Below are 19,047 nucleotides of genomic sequence, written 5' to 3'. Positions count from 1 at the left end.
TCAATCTACCTTGTATTTAACTATTTTCATATTCCTGCTCTGCCATCTTCTTTGTTACCTTCACACTCATAACCATCCAGTTCCTACAGCTTTATCATCACTACTCTATACTGCTACCTTCCACTGAGCACCAAGAAATTAACTGAACATCAATGTGACTCACACAAAACATCTATTCTTACATCTCCTTATTGTAAAACAGTGGTTCTCAACAGCAGACAATTTTGCCCACCCCCAGGGGACATATGGCAATGTCTGCAGACACTTGGGAGGGTGGAGATACTATTGGTACCAAGAAGGTGGAGACCAAGGATGTTGCTAAACAAATGTACTACACTGCATAGGACAGCCCCTCACAACAAAGAATTATCTGGATCAAAATGTCAATAGTGCCAAAGTTGGGAAACCGTGCTCAGAGACATGTGAATAAAAAAATCTCTTCCACAGAAGTCTCACACATTCAGCTCCCCAAAATAATAGAAACATATGGAAAGGGAACCTGTCTTTAGATCAACTATCATGTCGAGAAATAGCTAATTCATGGTATCTTTACTTCTCAGCCTCTGAATTCATGCCCTTTGTATAAAACATAGACCACCCTCAAATAACTGATTTTGTGTATTCATCCCTCAGTTCCCTTTGTACACTCCAAACTTATTACAGCACATAACTTTCTTCTTACATCCCAACTACTGTAATGTCATTAACTGCATAGATATCTTCACTGATTTCAGAACTTCAGTTACAGGATCTCTGTAAATTTTTCCTCCAGAGCAATCTTCAATAGCAGAGCTGAGTCCTCCCTATTAATTACAGATCTCAAATTTGGAATCCCATTTCACCCATCAAAGCCTCCTTTACCTTCTACCCATTGATCAAATGAACTAGTTCTTCAATCAATTAACCCTTTCAAAGATAACCTGTCCATTACTTCCTCCCCCAAGAAACTTAAATCCACACACGGTGTGTACTTCATTATCAGTAATTGCGCAAGGCTTACTACCTTGTATAAACTCAATCACAACATAAACTCATAAAAACCATAAACCTTCAGCCATGTCTGCTGCATCAATCTCAAATCCTTGAAGACTCCCCTTCCCTAATCCTGCACTGAAATTGTAAAAATCATAGAACAGTGACATTAAGGAACAAAGAGGATTAAAAGCCTAAATTACTACTCAGGAGAAGTTTCATGTAACTCTTGATTCCTTAGCATTACTCTCAGAAGATAATTCAAATTGCCTTAACCTTCATGAAGTCTCCTCTCACACTGTCAACAAACTACTTCACTTCTTAATCAAGAATTTCCTCTCTCAAATGAAGAATTCACGTGTGGAACAGAAAAGAAGGGGGGGAAAGTAAAGGTGAAATGTTTACTTGAGCATTGTCAGGTTCATCTTTAATTTTGTCTAGTAGTCCCTGCTGTGGTGCCATTGCTTTGTCATACTCATCATCCAAAGGTTCTTCTTTAATTCTAATATTTGATGCAAAGGAATTCCCCAGTTCCGAACCAATGGATTCTTTATTGGCAAATGGATAGCTGGAATCCTAAAACACAATATAAAGTATTAATAAATATTCAGATTTAAAGATTACTCCTCTTCAGGTGTTAACACCCAAAGATAAGCTCACTGGAAATGAAGAACTCTATGGATACGCATTAGAGTCCCTATGCCTAAAAGTAAATTGGTCTATGTCTAAATATCAAATACAAATAAAGAAACTAAGAGCTGAGGCTTCTCAGACATCTTCAAAGATGTCCTTACCAAATAATAAAGCAAATTAAAAAAACAATCCGTGCTCTACCTAACACATATAGTTACAGTTTAGAAAATGACACAGAGAAAACTTTGACACTTGCCACAGTTACAGCAGTCTGCATACACACTGAAAACTTACCCTAAAGTTTGTTTCTGGGGTTTGTGGTAAATGGGTATGTAATGTTTCTTCAACTTGATTAGCTATTGAAAGAAAAAAAAAACAAAACAAACACATGTATATGAATAACAAATCTTATAAAGAGTGACCTAAAAAGCTATCATTCGATAATCACCTCTCTTGTCAAATAAAGATGCTTATTAGAGTGAAATGGGTCCCCAAAAATACCCAAAAGATAGTTTCACTCAAACAAAAGTCTAGCCCCACTTTCCTTTTAGCCTCACCTTACACATTTCCTTGCTCAAACCTAAATAATGTGGTTACCTTATTCACTATACTCTGCAAATTACTTGTGTTTGTTCCTCCCCATTTCTGCTTATATCATTCCAAGACCCCTCTATCTATCTATCTATCTATCTATCTATCTATCTATCTATCTATCTCTATATCTCTATACAGACTTCTGATTCTGCTCAGTTCAAAATTCACCTCTCCTCTATAAACCTTCCCTGGCCACTGAGTTAAAAAGCAGCTCTTTTCTAAGAATACCTAAAATACACTGTTTCAGTTACCTGAAAGAAATCTTCTTGTATGGCCTATGACAAATTCTTCTACCACTGTATTTAATTATAAATTAAATCTTACACTATTTAACTGGTCATTGATACTTCTACTACTTGACTTTTCCCTTCTACTATTAGACATTATGCTCCTTGGGCATAAATGCCCTCATAATTTATCCCCCATAGAGATATCAAAAATATAAATTTAATAATATATATTTAAAAATATAGTATACCCTGTTCAGCCTGGTACATAATGGATATGTAAATTAATCGCTCTTTTTAATAATACTGACCTAGTCTTTCTACTATATTTTTCCAGCATTGACAGAAGAAATGTAAGGGTTGATATATGGCACCTTGCTTTCCTTCACATCTATTGAGCATTTATTGAAATATTACAATTTTCACTGCACCAAGTTAGGCCCTAAGAATGCAAAGATGAATATGATACAATCTGGCCCTCAATAAACTACACTGGTAGGTACAACAAAACAAATATAGAAGTATAATAAGTATTATAAGTACTATAAATAATGAGGTATGAACAAAATGTTATGTAAATATAGAGAAGGAAACAATTCATTCTTCAGGTAGAGAGGTTAGAGATGACTACAGAGTAGAAGAGGTTTATGTGTTAGGCATTGTTGGATAAGAAGTACTTTATAGGCATTTATACAAAGAAAGAAAAGGACATGCAGACAAACGGAACAGCAGAGGTAAAAGGCGGCAAAGAAACAAGAAAATATGTGACATATTCAAGAATGGAACTGAAGCTAAAGTATAGGGTACTCTGGGCAAAGAGGCTCAAGAAGGGCCTCAAGAAACCTCTAGAACATAAAAGAGAAATGTTATCAAATAGAAAAACCCTCCCTAATTTGGACTAATTGGTGGGACAGCAGTTTGAATTAGTGCTTACAGCACAAAGAAGTTAAATCCAACTTGAGGTTCCAATGTTCAACCAAAGAAAATGAACAGGTGACTTGAGTATCTTGCCTTCTCATCAAAATATTGCAACCAGGGGAGGGAGAAATGAGGTTTAGAACTATTTTTCAATCATTTTTACCATTACCAAAAGTTACTGGGAGAAATTCAGTCACTCTGCAAAGAACAAGGATAAAAGAAAAATGACAAGCTTACAATGAATTTAACTGTTCATATTTTGCTTAGAATCAGAACTAATAAAAGCTATATTATTATCAGTACGGTTATTTATTGTGTTTTGTGGCTCTATTCCAACAATTATTACCTGCTTTATCAAAAAAACTGCTTTTCAACCTTGAATCCAACTCTTTATGGGGTTTATCCAATCGTTTTTCACGTTCATGATAAGTTAGGTCTCTATTTTTCTCCTTTCCAGAAAATGTCTCTTTGCTGTTTTCTCTTACTAGACTAAAATCTTTCCGTATTGATTTAAAGACAGAAACCTGATCAAACTGTTTAGGAAAGTCTTTTTTTAATTTATTTTGAATCTGTATTTCATTTTCATTGTCTGATTCATGCTGTGTGACTCTTCTCTCTACTTCCAAGCTATCATCAGTATGAATTGAAGAAACAAGATTGTCCTTTGAACTAAAATCCTGTTCATCCTCATTGTCACTACCAACGACTGGAATTCCTGCAAGATCCCCAGAGTTCAAAAAATAATCATCTTCATCCAGCAATGAATTTTCAGATCCTGTTTGATTCGGCATTCCATAAGACATGCTGTCAAGGGTAGGAGTTAAGTTGTGGTCTATATCTTCAGACATTTCTGTATCCATGATACCACCACCTTAAAAAGTAAAATACTGTTTAGACAAACGATAGTGCTAAAGATGACCACATTTATAAGGTCTGTCTGGTATTTAACCAAATATATAATTTCTCTTTTCAAACAAAATATAGATAATAATACCACAGCATTCAATGAGCAATTTGATATAGGTGTGATAGGACTATCCTAATGTGACAGATAAGGAAATAGGGATCTACAACTTGAGAAGCTATTTGAGGTTAGAAAGGAGGCAATGTGATGCAGAAAAAAAAGAGTACCAACTTCAGAAACAGACATATCTGTGCTGGAATCATAGTATGATCGCTAAAAATCTATGTGATCCTGAAAGGTAAACTCTCAGGTTTCTTTATTTGTAAAACAGTGTAATACTCACCTTAGAGATTAATTTGTGGTGAGGATTAATGATAGTATGTATAAAAGGCCTATTAACACAGTGACTAACACACAGAAGAGAATATAAAACTTCATTTTAATTACTACAGTGATTCTGGGGAACTGAGATTAGAACACAGGTCTCTGCTCTTAAAGTCTCACTATCTCTGTACTAACTCTAATAAACACAGCAGTTAATGTTTACAATGCTAAGTATTTAAACATAAAGAATAAAATGTATCCAAGCCAGAAAAAATTTAAAAACTATTTACCGTTTGAAACTACAATGCTCACATCTCTTCCATTCCAAAATAAAATTTAAAAAACCTCCCAGCTCTCATTTCACCTTCCCTTCACAGTCAAACCTCTAGAAAAAAAGTCTACATCGGTTTATTTCTACTTCATCTCCCAGTTATTAATCCTCCAAACTTAATGCAACCTGGGTCCCAACTTCTCATTGGAACTGCTCTCATTAAGATCATCAAGAATTTCCTAATGGTCAAATCCAATTGATTTTTTTCAATCCCTATGTGGCATATATGTCCTGAATAAAAGGCCTTTGGTTTCTTTGACACTATACTTCTTCCTACCTTTCTAATTAGTCTATTAATTTATTTCATATTCCTCTTCCTCTGTTTATGCTCTCAATATTCCAATCTTCTTATTTTATACACTCAGACTATTTTACTCACCACCATAGCTTTCACCATTGCTGTGAATTTCCTAAGCACTTTCTTCCAAGATTCGGATCTCCATATTCAACAAGCTCCTATAAGTCCCTAGGGATCTCCAACTTAGTACTTTTAAAACCAAGTTCACCATGTTCCCATTCCAAGCATACTCTTCTTGTATTTCCGTCACCTGATTAACAGCATCAGCAAGCCAGCAGTTTGCTCATGAAAAGAGAAATCAGTCCAATTCTCTTTCCCTCTGGACAAATTCTGTAAACTGTCCTACTTAATATCTCTCGAATCCATCTCCTCCACAAGGCACCACTCTAACACTCCACATCTCTTACTGTGGACACTGTACTAATTAAATCTACATGGACATCTAGGAAGCAATCATATTCTTACAAACCCTACCCCTAAACCACATTTAACTGATCCATGAGCAGGCAAACTGAACCTAATAAAAACACAGAATGAAGCAAAGACTAAAAATATTGGTGGTACCAACAGCCTTGTTTTTATTTCGTCCTGAAGCCCAGATCAACCGTTCGTGAGACTGGTTGGTTCTTCAAGTCATTCCCTGGATTCCATGATCCAGGATAAATTCCTCTTTTTGTTTAGGTTTGTTTGAGTTGGATTACTTATAATCAAATCCTAATTGATACAAAGTCTAAATAAAAGCATTCCTCAAGTTGCCCCCCTGCAGAAAGACACTAGATTATCTTTCTAAACCATAAATCATTCCATATTATATCCCTTGAAATCCTTCCACAGCTTCCTACTGCCTAAAGTACTCATTCATTCAGCATATATTTATTAGGAAACCACTCTGTGGTTAAGTATTGTGATAAGTTCAAGGGATAAAATGATTAAAAAGATAGCTATGGTTCCCCCTCCTCAAGAACTAGAAAGACAAACAGAATAATAAGACAAACAGAATAATAAAACAAGAAAATCATCACTTAATTAAATAATAATCAAACAATAGATGCTAAAATCTTAGGAATGTCTACAGCTTACATTCACATAGTATATATATAACACAGAGCAGCAGGGAGGAATCAGAGAGCATGCACTACATTATAGATATTCAATATACTATTCCTTCAATTGTTCTGTGTACTTGAAAATTCTTACAGTAATAGAAAGTTAAAGAGAAAATATAAATAAAGAAGTGTAGGATGTTGCACACACACATGCATATGGTGTGATAAATCTACCAGACTGTAAGCAACTAAAGGCCAGGGATCCTTAGTACCAGGCCATACAGCACATGCTCAGTAACTGTTTCATGAATGAATACGCCTTTCATGTGGTCAGCAGCTTAATCTAAATTTTACAGTATGTGAGAAGTAAACACTAAAAAGTAATATTGCAAGCAATTTTCAAAACCTCTACATTTAAATTCAGGATATGGTATTGAGAGAAAAGGCTAGCCACTTGGGAAAAGTAGATCCTTAACTCCTATCAAAATAATTTCCAGATGTTTTCAAAGTTTAAACATAAAAAATAAAACACTAATATAAAAAATATGGAAAAATTATTTTTAAGTCTTAATAAAGTGGGGAAAAGCCTTTCTAAAAATGACACAAAATCTAGAATAAAAGACTAATTTATTGAGTAAAACAATAACAGGTCAAATGTGACCCAAAAACTGCTACAGAGAAGACACAAACCAAACCAGAGATTAAAGATTAACCAGCTAAAAAGATTTTATTGTATTTGATATCACAAAGGGTCATTTTGGATACAGATAAGATTCGTATGCCTCAATAAAAATACAAACAACCAAATACATGTACAGAAGAAAAGGATTTGAACAAACATTCCAGGAAAGGACACATGAAGGATGAGCTTTGCTCATAAGTGAAATGAAAATTAATAATGCAGTGAGATACCATGTTCACAAGCAGGTTGGTAAGGACAAAAGGTTTTGATAACAGCCTGACAGCCATGCTACAGGCCAAAGCTGCCAGAACTATGGCCCAAGGCCAAAACATATATACTAAAAACAAACAAAGAAACAAACAAACAAACAAAACTTGTGACACGGACCATATGTGAGCTGCAAAGCCTAAAATATTTACTCTAGCCCTTGAAAGAAGAAAAGTTGGCCAACTGCTACAGTCAAATACTACTGGTAGGAATATAAACTGGTACAACTCTAATAAAGAATAGACAGTGATATTTATGATACTTTAAATACACATACCTCTTGAGCCAGCATTTCAACTTCTAAGATTTTATTCTAGAGATATAATATTCTTTTTATTTTTTAATTCGACCATAGTTAATATACAGCGTTTTATTAGTTCTAAATCTTGCAAGGGAACTATGAAAAAAGAACAGTTACAGCAGCAAAGTCTGGAAACAGCCTATCTATTCATCAGTGAGACTAAATTAATTATAGTACATACCTACAAGAGAGCATTATGCAGTTATAAAAAAAGAATGAGGTAGCTTTATATGAATTTCCAAGGTTAATTAAGTAAAAATACCTAAGTGACAAAGAATAAATACATTAGGCTATCACTAATGTATTTTTTAAAATTTATGAGTATAAAAAATATCTTCCATTGATCTTCTATGAAAATCATAACTGGGTAGCTAGAAGACAGAAACACAACTTTTCAAAGCATATTTTTTATATATTTTGAGTTTTGAAGCACATGTATCTATTGTTTATTGAAAACAAATTTTTTATCCTTATTTGAAAATGCACTTGAGATTTAAAGCTTTTTCAGAGACGGCAATTTCTAACAAAGCATCTAATTTGAATTTGAAATTTTGCTAGTGGGGTGCCTAGGTGGCTCAGTTGCTCAAGCGTCTGGGTAAATGTCTAACTCTTGATTTCAGCTCAGGTCATGATGCAGCAGTTCATGAGTTTTAGCCCTGCATCAGGCTCCACGCTGTCAGTGTGGAGTCTGCTTGGGATTCTCTTTCTCTCCTTTCTCTCTTTGCCCCTCCCTCACTCGCTCTCTCTCAAAAATAAAAGATTTTTTAAATGAAATTTTGCTTGTTATCCCACAAGAAATATATAGGCTGAACAAATCTTAATGTAAGTACTAGTTACATTAAGATACATAATTAACAGGGTGCCTGGGTGGCTCAGTTGATTAAACCTCCGACTTTGGCTCAGCTCATGATCTCTCAGCCCATGAGTTTGACCCCACGTCAGGCTCTGTGCTGACAGCTCAGAGCCTGGAGCCTGCTTCAGATTCTGTGTCTCCCTCTCTCTCTGCCCCTCTCCTACTTGTGCTCTCTCTCTCAAAAATAAGAAACATTAAAAATAATTTTTTTAACAGGTAAATAATCAACCGGACAAGAATTCTCATCCTTGAGGCCCATTTAATCAAACAAAAGAAATAGCTCCTGTTTCTCAAAGCCTAGATATACAAAACAAAGCAGGACACTGCATTTATTGGGGATCCCAGTAGCTAGTGAAACACTTGAAAGTACCAATTTCTCACTGAAGACTCCTGGCTGTTAGACACTGTGAACAGGATTGGTATATGTGAGGAAAAGGAAGGACAAATGACTGGACCTGAATGAGTGAGAGGAAGAGTGCTAAAAAATGAGAAAAGAGAAAAAGCCAGAGAATAGGTCTATTACAAATTTGCAGACCATAGGGAAAAATGCAATATATTTAAGTGTGAAAGGAAATCATTAAAAGATCCTGATGAGGATTAACATGATTTATATTTTACAAGAATCACCCTAGCTTCTATAGGACTCCTTTAAGACTGTTAAATGTTACAGGGAATGTGACGCTTAAGTGGCTCACAGTCAGTTAAGCGTCAAACTTTGGTTCAGTTCTTGATCTCATTGCTCCTGAGTTCGAGCTCTCCATTGGGCTCTGTGCTGACAGCTCGGAGCCTGCAGCATGGAGCCTGCTTCAGATTCTGTCTCCATCTCTCTCTGCCCCTCCCCCATTTTCTCACTCTCTCAAATATAAAATAAAACATAAAATTTTTAATGTTAAGGGAATGAAGAATGGAATGGAAGTGGGAAGAACAATTAGAGGAGATTATTGCAATAATCCAAGGAAACATTGGTGGCTAAGGCCAGGATAGTAATGGTGGATGTAAAGGAGAAACAGTCTGATTTGGGTTTAGAGGCATTCCATGATATATAAGAAGCTGGATATGAAAGAAGCAAAGGATAATACAACAGGGTATCATTGCTTGAGATGGGAACACTAAGAGAGGAGCAGACAGGAAAGAGGTAACTTGGTTTTGGGCCTGTTAATTTTGAGAACTTTATTAAATCTTCAACTGGAGATAATAAGATGGCAATTAGATATATTAATAAAGAGGAATTAAAAAGGAGACTCTTGCCAAGCAATGACATACATATTGGGGAGTCAATGAAGAGATGGCACTTAAAATTAATGCGACAAGATGAGATCACCTAGCAAATTTATTTACTACTGATGGAAGAGAGCTAAAGAGTCCTCTGCACCATTTGGAAATCTGATAGAAAGGAAGGAATAAGGAAAAGAGACTAAGATACAACAGCCAATGAGGCAAGAGGAAAACTAGGTGACTGATGTCAAACAAGCTATGTAAAGGAAGAATTTCAGCAAGGATAGACTGACCAACCAAAACAAACACTGCTGAGCTGACACAGAAGATGAAGACTGAGAAGGATCAGTAACATTTGCAAAGCTGAAATGATCTTCTAACTTGACAAGAGTATTATCAGTGAACAAATGAGTGTACAAGCTGGAGAGGGGTGATCCCAAAAGACAGAACTGAGGAACCTTAAGTACAAACAACTCTCCGTAAGAGTTTTGCTCTAAATTAAAGAAAATGAGCAGAAACAGGGTTAAAATCTGCAGTGAAGTCTTTTTCCGACCTGGTATTTTTGTTTTGTTTTCCTCATTGTTTTACTTTTTGGTGAGGTGTTTTTTTGCTTGTTTTTATGATGGAGAATATTGCAGCTTGTAGTCTGCTTATGAGAATGATCCAACAAAGAGGGAACAACTAAGGAGTTTAAAAGGAAAATCTATGTGCAACAGTGGATGTGGTCAGTACATAAATAAACTTCCTCAGTACAAAAATGAAAGGAGTACATGTGTTAAATGCAAGTGGGTTGTAAGATTTTGTGAACGGAGAACAATGGTATCTTAAGCAGTTTTAAGTACAGTATTTGTATTTGACAATGAAAGCAAATTTCATGGTAGGTCAACTTTTACTCCAGGTCTTCCTGCTGAGGCTTTGCTTTAAGAGGCAGACTGATGATGTTTCTATACTATACCGAAGGATCATTTCAAGGCACAAACATCAACTAAGAAGTCCAATAAACACATAAATGAACACTGTGAAAGGGCTGTTAGCTACTTTCATTGCCAATACATTACTTGATTCCTCCCATACTTTTTTGTTTTTAATCAAAGCATAATTTTCAGATATTAAATAATATCAGTTATAATTTTAACTTTAGAAATCTTAGTTCTCAAACAATTCTGAAGTTGCTTTTCTCTCTTATATAAAATAAAGAATCAAAAAAGAAAAGAAAACATAAACTCTGAAGAATGCAAAACCAAGTAATAACAAGCATAAAAATGAGGTAATCTATGGGGTGCCTGGGTGGCTCAGTTGGTTAAGTGTCCAACTTTGGCTCAGGTCATGATCTCGTGGTTCACAGGTTTGAGCCCCATGTCAGGCTCTGTGCTGACAGCTCAGAGCCTGGAGCCTGCTTCATGGATTCTGTCTCCCTCTCTCTCTGTCCCTCCCCCACTCGTACTCTCTCTCTGTCTCTGTCTCTGTCTCTGTCTCTCTCTCTCTCAAAAATAAATAAAACATTAAAAAAATTTTTTTAAATGAGGTAATCTTGTTCATTTTAAGTGAGGTTCATTTTAAATAAAAGCTTACAACATTAGAATTTTGTCACTGATATATTTCTAAGATGATTGAGTGTTATTCAATAAAATGCAATTTGCTGAATAATAAAAGCCTCTTCGAACTAGATTAGGAATACAGTTTAATAGTTAAAACTCCAATAAAGCCAGGAATCATTAACAAATGAAACATACATGTCTTACACATTTATTTTTAATTTGGGATATATAAAAGCATACTGACCAACCATTTGAGGATCAACCAAATCTTGCAGAATGTGCATGTTAATTTGAGTTCTTTCTTGAACAAATTACACCCATAATGTAAACTCCATGAGTGCAACTGTGGTTTCTTTAAAGTGGAATGACAAAATACAGACACCTGCACCTCCATGTTTTTACTGATGTACGTAGTAAGTATTTCCAAAGCATTCAAATTATTCATAGAAACAAGTCACTTGGAGTGCATGGGTGGCTCAGTCAGTTAAGCATCCAACTCTTCATTTTGGCTCACATCATGGTCTCATGGTTAGTGAGACTAAGTCCCATGTTAGGCTCTGAGCTGACACAGAGATTGGGATTCTGTCTCACTCACAGCCCCTACCCCACTCAGCGTTCTCTCTATCTCTCTCAAAATAAGTAAATAAATATTTTAAAAAATTTAAAAGAAAGAAACAACTCACTTTCCAGAGTAAATTCCATTAGTGTAAAAACAATTTAAATTATACAATTACAATGACAAGTAGTACTAAAAGAAACAGGTTTGGAAACAACGGACTCTTGGTAAACATACAATTCATCAACAGCTGAACTTATGTGGCTTTGTCTTAAACTAGTAGATGCTTTTCAACAGCCATTCTAGCTTCTGCCTTTATTGACAGACCCCAATTCTCATCAGGACACACTTACAGTAATAGAAAGAATGATAATTTGTATTTATGATCCTAAGATGAAAAGGAATCTTTGCTATTAACAGGCCAGTAACCAACAGAAAACTTTTCATGGAAATGGGATAATAATTAGAATACAACAATCCAGTGTTCTTTCAAACTGCAGGTATCACCCATTAGTGAGCCAAGGCCAGGAAATTGTTTTTTAATAAGACAGAGTAGAAGGGGCACCTGGCTGGCTTAGTCGGTAGAGAATGCGAATCTTGATCCCAGGGTCATGAGTTTGAGCCCTGTGTTTGATGTGGAGATTACTTAAAAAAAAACAAAAAAACAAAAAAACAAAAAAACAAAAAAAAAACTATACTAGAAAGCAAAGTGCATTAGTCAGAGTAACAATAAGCAATGCTATAAAAAATGTCTGTACACACATAGGTCTCTATGTAAAATATATTTCTATCAGTGTTTCAAAGTTACAGTGAATAAGTGGTGATGGGTATTAACGAAACTAATTGTAGTAATCATTTTGCAATACATACATACAGCAAATCATTATGTTGTACATCTAAAAAAATTATGCAATGCTGTATGTCAATTTTACCTCACTTTTAAAAATTTTAAAACAAAAACAAAAACCCCTAGATAATTTTGCTTCTGATACACAATAATTCTTGAGGATCACTGAACTAAAGCAATGCTTTCTCAATGATTACCGGCCATCAGAATCTCTTGGTGAGCTTGTTGGAAACAGATACTTGAGTTCCACACCACCCCCAAAGATTCTGGTTCTGCAGGTAAAGGATGACAGCTAGAATCTGAGTTCTAACATACTCCCAGGTGATGCTAATATTGCTGATCCACAGACCACACCTTGAGTAATAGGCTCTAGTTTTTTATGAACCAGGCATAAATCACCACACCCAGAGGCTGAAAGCAATCTTCAGATTCATCAAGTCTAACTTCTTATCAGATGGTTGAATTTCTTTCACAAAATCCCCCTGAATGTTCTACCAACAAAGACAAACCACTGAATGCCCTACCATACCAGAGATGAACCATTTACTTAAGTCAGGTCAATCATCAACGATCCATGGTAAGTACTAACAAAGATGAATGAGCTTCCTCAGGAAGTCACGACTACAGACTATAGCTCTCTTATTTTCATTCAAATATGTGTTGTTATTGTAGAACTATTCAAGTATGCCATTGTAACCTCTACACATTCAATAAAGAGAGATGAGATTCATAGGTGATAGTCACAGGACTTACTTTCACTAATTTTTGCTTTTATTTGTTCCCATAGGAAAAAAAAATAGCTCGAAACCAGTGGAATATTCACAACAATTTGATTTTATAACTAATAGATTTTATTACTAAAAGGTGACCAACAAATGTTGACACTTGAAATACCTCTGATAGAAATAAGTTACAATTTCAATAATCCATTTGAACACTATTAAGACTAAAAAAAAAAAAAATGTGATTTTAAAGAACAGATAACAGGGGCGCCTGGGTGGCTCAGTCGGTTAAGCGTCCGACTTCAGCTCAGGTCATGATCTTGCAGTCCGTGAGTTCAAGCCCCGCATCGGGCTCTGTGCTGACTGCTCAGAGCCTGAAGCCTGTTTCAGATTCTGTGTCTCCCTCTCTCTCTGACCCTCCCCCATTCATGCTCTGTCTCTCTCTGTCTCAAAAATAAATAAACGTTAAAATTTTTTTAAATAAATAAATAAATAAATAAATAAATAAATATAAAGAACAGATAACAACCGTTTGTTATAAAACAACCATTTGTTCTTCACTATGAGGACAACTAAAGACAACAGACTTTACTTTTTTGAAGGTTCACTGGTATTTATACTACTCTAAAAGTAATGATCAAGAAGAACAGCGAAATCCATAAATTGATACATTTGGCATGTACCTAAAAACTGTCCAGGGTCTATTAAAGTTGAAACATATCACTATAACAATATCATACACTTTAATGAAATAAAACATTTATGTATTTTTATAATATTTCAATATTTCAGGGCATATTATTTTCATAAGCAAAATAAAATGAAATTTTAACAAAATAATAAAAGTGGAAGTAACTTATGCTAATAGTTCCAGAAGCACAATGCCACAGAGATACAAGGAAACAGTCCCAAATCTGTCCCAATCTACACTTTCAAATCTTCTATCCTTCCAATTCTAAAATCTCTGTAACATGGTTATATTATTTATAAAGTGAAACCTTTAATTTTCATCTTCTCTCCCATCTTGCCTCACCAGATATAGCTGATATCCCTTTCTATTCAGATAAACAAGGATCTGTTCAAGTCCTGAATCTAATTTATCCTACCCCTTATAACTAGAAAGAACTGCAATGCTAAAAGGAAATCATTTTAAGGGCTATAAAACTGTAGAAACAGAGTAAGCTGCACTTTTTTCCCCTCAATGGCATCAGTAAAATTATAATAATTTCACTTGTTATTCTTATGAGATCATTAAACACAAGATACACCAATCCTACTATTTGCAAAGAAAGCAAATTCTGGCACAGGCTACAACATTATGTTATGTGAAATAAGTTAGTCACACACAAAAAAAACAGTATGATTCCACTTATATGAGGTGTCCAGAGTAGTCAAATTCATAGAGGCACAAAGTAGAAGGGTGGGTGACACAGCTAGAGGGAGAAGGAATGGGGAATTATTATTTAACAGGTATAGAGTTTCAGTTTTGCAAGATGGAAAGCGTTACAGAGATTGGTTGCACAGCAATGCCAGCTTACTTAATGTTACTGAATTGTACACTTAAATATGGCTCAGATAGTAAATTTAAGTTTATGTATATTTCAGTTAAAGTATTTTTTTTAAATTTATATGAAGAAGTTGAGAGACAGAATACAAAATTAATAATATCAGGAATGAAAGGTATAGCAGTAAAGACTTCATAGAAATTAAATACAAAGTGAGAAAATATAAACATTAACAATAAATTTTAAAATGCTATGAACAACTTTATGACAGTACACTTAAAAATTATTAAGAAGTTTATAGAAATAAATTTGACAGCTTAGACCTTCAATGTCCAACATGGGAAGCCACCAGTCACCTATGTCTATTTAAATTAATCAAAATGAAAACTTCAGTTCAGCACTCGTTACATTTCAAGTGCTCAACTGCCAAGGGTAGCTACCTAGTGGCTACTATATTTTAATAGTATACATACAAAACATTTCCATCATCATGCAAAAATTCTATTCAACTGTGCTGACTTAAAGGAAATGCCTTGAAAGGTGCAAATTACCAAACCAGACACAAAAGATAAAGAAAATCTGAACGCACCAGGACCAGATGACTTGCTAGTAAATTAAATATTTAAGGAAATAACACCCATCTTATATGTATTCTTTCAGCAAATATAGGAGAAAGGAATATTTCTTAACCAATTTTCTGAGGCCAGTATTGCTCTGCCACCAGAACCAGAGAAAGATACAACAAAAGACAACTTTACACCAATATCCTTCATAAACATAGGTGCTTAAAGTATTAGCATACTTAAAATACTAGCAAACTGAATAAAAATATAAAAAACAAATAAGTCATGACAAAGTAGGATTTATCCCATGAATATAAGATGGGTTGAATATTCAAAAATGAATTTACCACATAACACAATAAAGGAAAACACAGGACTATCTCAATAATGAAGAAAAATAATTTGACAAAATTTAATATTCATGCATGAAAAAAATCTTTCAGCAAACAAGAGAAAATCCTCAATCTGAGGGAAGATATCTACAAAGATAGTAAAGAACATATGGAGACTGAAAAAAACAATTTTCTAATTATAAGGTAATAAAAAATAGAAATAAGGGATACTACATTTCAAGTAAGTAAAGAAAGCATGATTATTCACTGACCTGGGAAGGAATAATTGGCTATCTCTATGGGGGGAAATTGTCCATCAATTTATCCATGAACAAAAAATCCAGACAAAATATTGGAAAGAAAAAAATATATATATATATGTATGCTAAATTTTATAAAATATGTGCAAACTCTATAAACTAGGAACTACAAGAGATTTAGAAATTTAGTAATAATTTAGAAATTAGAGATTTAAAGAAGACCTAAATAAAAAGAAATAAACCATGCTTATAGGTATGATTCAATATATTTAAGATATCAATTCTCCCCGAAATTAATCTATAGAATATGCAATTCCAATCAAAGTCCCAGTAGCTTATTTGTATAAATTTACATGTAAATCTAAAATATATACACGTAAATGCAAAGGACTTATACAGACAAAACAATTTTTAGGAACAGAGTTGGACGACTTGTACTAACTCACTTTGTAAATCAATAATCATTTCAAAATGAAAAGTTAGGGGCACCTGGGTGACTCAGTCAGTTAAGCATCCAAATCTTGATTTCGTCTCGAGCTGGAAGTCAGGGGCTGTTAGCACAGAACCTGCTTTGGATTCTTTCTCCCTCTCTCTCTGCCCCTCCCCTGTTCACACTTCCTCACTCACACACTCTCTCTCAAAATAAATAAGCATAAAAAAAAAATTTTAACTAATTTTTCAAATATGGTAAATTTTGCTATCTGTACATTATACCTCAACAAATTTAATTTTTAATCATTTCACTTACAATAGCATAAGAAATTTAAAATATATAGGAATAACAAAATATGTACAAGACCTCTACTTTGAAAACTACAGATCATTGCTGAGAGAAATGAAATAAATAAATGAATAAACCTAAATAAACTGACAGGCATATCATATTCATTAATTGGAAAACACTATTAATTAGATGTCAATTCTCCCCATACTGATCTACAGACCCAACACAATCACAATAAAAACCCCAGGAAGCTTTTTAATAGAAGTTGACAAGCTGCTTCTAAGAAATTGCATGAAAATGCAAAAGATCTAGTACAGTAAAACAACATTGGAAAATATGACTTAGAATATCTGATTTAATATAAAATTAAAGGAATCGAGACAGAGTGATATTGGCCTCAGAACAGATATATGTATATATAGATCCATGGAACTTATGAGTCTGGAAATAGACTCAATATACAGATCAACTAATTTTCAACAAATGTACCAAGGTATATCAATCAGAATAAATAATCTTTTCAATAAATGCTGCTGACTCAACAGACATCCACACACAAAAATTATACATTTTGACTTTTACATTACACTATATACAAAAAGTAAAATGACATGGATGAGGACCCTAATTGTAAAAGCTAAGGCTAAAAATATAAAGTTTCTAGGAAAAAACAAGTGTAAATATTCATGATCTTGGGACTGGTATCTTAGAACACAAAGAACAGACCACACAAATACAGTAGTAGTAATAATAATAACAATAATAATAAAATGAGACTTCATCAAAATTAAAAACTTGTGCTACTCAAGGACACCACTGAGATCATAAAAAGGCAAGCCACAAAATGGATGGATGGATATGAAGGGATTTATAGACACAGATACATGGAGATGCATATCCCAACTGATTTCAATCTACTGATCTACATGACAGAAGACTTGTATCCAAAATATATAAAGAACCTTTATCCTAATAACAAAAAGACAAACAACCAAAATGAAAAGTGGGCAATAATTTGAACAGACACTTCACAAAAGAACATTAAGAATGGCCAATACACACAATAAAAAGTTGTTCCACATCATTAATAGGGAAATGCAAATTAAAACGAGATGTTACTGTCCTTCCCACTAAATTACCTCTAATTCAAAAGACAAAGAGACCACTTAAATGAAATGGACAACTTCCTTGAAAAATACAACTTACCAGACCTGACAAAAGATGAAACATAAGGGGCACCTACATGGCTCAGTCGGTTGAGCATCTGACTTCCGCTCAGGTCACGATCTCGCAGTTCGCGAGTTCGAGCCCCACACTGCGCTCTCTGCTGTCAGCACAGAGCCCACTTTGGATCTGCAGAGCCTGCTTTGGATCCTCTGTCCCCTTCTCTCTGCCCCTGCCCTGCTTGTGCTCTCTCTCTCATAAAAAAAAATAACAAACATTAAAAAAAAATTATTTTAAGACTGTTTCTTGGTTTGTCTCTCTCTACCTTAAAAAAAAGGGGGAACATAAAATATGAAAAACCTTATATTCCTATTTGAAAACTTTAACTTATAACTTACAATCTCACACCAAGAAATCTCCAAGCCCGGATGGTTTCACTAGTGAATTGTAGACAACATTTAATAAAGCTACATACAACTCCAATAGTAAACAAACTTTACCAGGAAAATCCTTAACAAAGTATTAACAAACTAAATCCAGTAATACATAAACACAAATATTCTTCAACCATTCCACAAGGTAAGATAGGAATTTTTTTTTTAATGTAATAAAGACTAAGCCTATGTGACAAAAACTAACTGGCCCTAAATTAACAAAATATGACAACTAATTAACTAGAATTAGAAATTAGTCAAAGGTGACAACTACCACGATTGTTTATTATAATCCCACAATTTATAGTAAAAAAAATTAATTACATAATTTGGGCAGTCACTGTGAAAAAGAAAATATTTTCAGTTGATTAGGCTTCATGTCTGGATAACTACAGTCTCAAATTTTAAAAGTCTACTATATTTAATAAGGGATTTCAGTAACATAGCTAAGCTATTCTTGCAGTAAGAACCTACAAATAAAAAAAATACTTTTTTTTTTTAAATGTTTATTTTTGAGACAGAGAGAGCGACTGGGGGAGAGGCAGAGAGAGAGGGAGACACAATTCGAACCAGGCTCCAGACTCTAGCTGTCAGCACAGAGCCCAATGCAGGGCTTGAACTCATGGACCATGAGATCATGACATGAGCCGAAGTCAAATGCTGGACCAACTGAGCCACTCAGGCATCCCTGAAAAATAGACTCCATTTGCAAAGGTGACAAATAAGATACTTAACAAACGACACACAAAAAAACACAATACATACTACTTGACAACCATAAAATTTAAGTAAATAGCATAAAACAAAATCTGTATAACAATAAAAATTGATTCTTCC

General features: G+C 34.4%; 1 protein-coding gene across 6 annotated transcripts in view; it reads right to left on the bottom strand.

Annotated features, from left to right (window-relative positions):
* Positions 1 to 19,047, bottom strand: part of ZMYM4 (zinc finger MYM-type containing 4) — a 147,534-nt gene that overhangs the window by 57,649 nt on the left and 70,838 nt on the right. For 4 of the 6 annotated variants that reach the window (XM_045035528.1, XM_019836636.3, XM_023258461.2 and 1 more), the window contains 3 exons: positions 3,691 to 4,215; positions 1,900 to 1,961; positions 1,378 to 1,548 (listed from right to left, as the gene is read on the bottom strand). The exons of 1 other annotated variant lie outside the window; for it this stretch is intronic. In XM_045035528.1, the coding sequence (XP_044891463.1) occupies positions 1,378 to 1,548; positions 1,900 to 1,961; positions 3,691 to 4,215 (758 nt within the window). Of the gene's footprint in view, positions 1 to 1,377; positions 1,549 to 1,899; positions 1,962 to 3,360; positions 3,543 to 3,690; positions 4,216 to 19,047 lie in introns of those variants that run through there. One more of the 6 variants, XM_019836637.3, reaches the window with a different exon arrangement.

Source organism: Felis catus, chromosome C1 (genome assembly GCF_018350175.1).
Source record: "Felis catus isolate Fca126 chromosome C1, F.catus_Fca126_mat1.0, whole genome shotgun sequence".
Lineage (NCBI taxonomy): Eukaryota > Metazoa > Chordata > Mammalia > Carnivora > Felidae > Felis > Felis catus.
The sequence above is the reverse complement of the archived record's forward strand: the minus strand, read 5'-3'. Positions and strand labels throughout refer to the sequence as shown.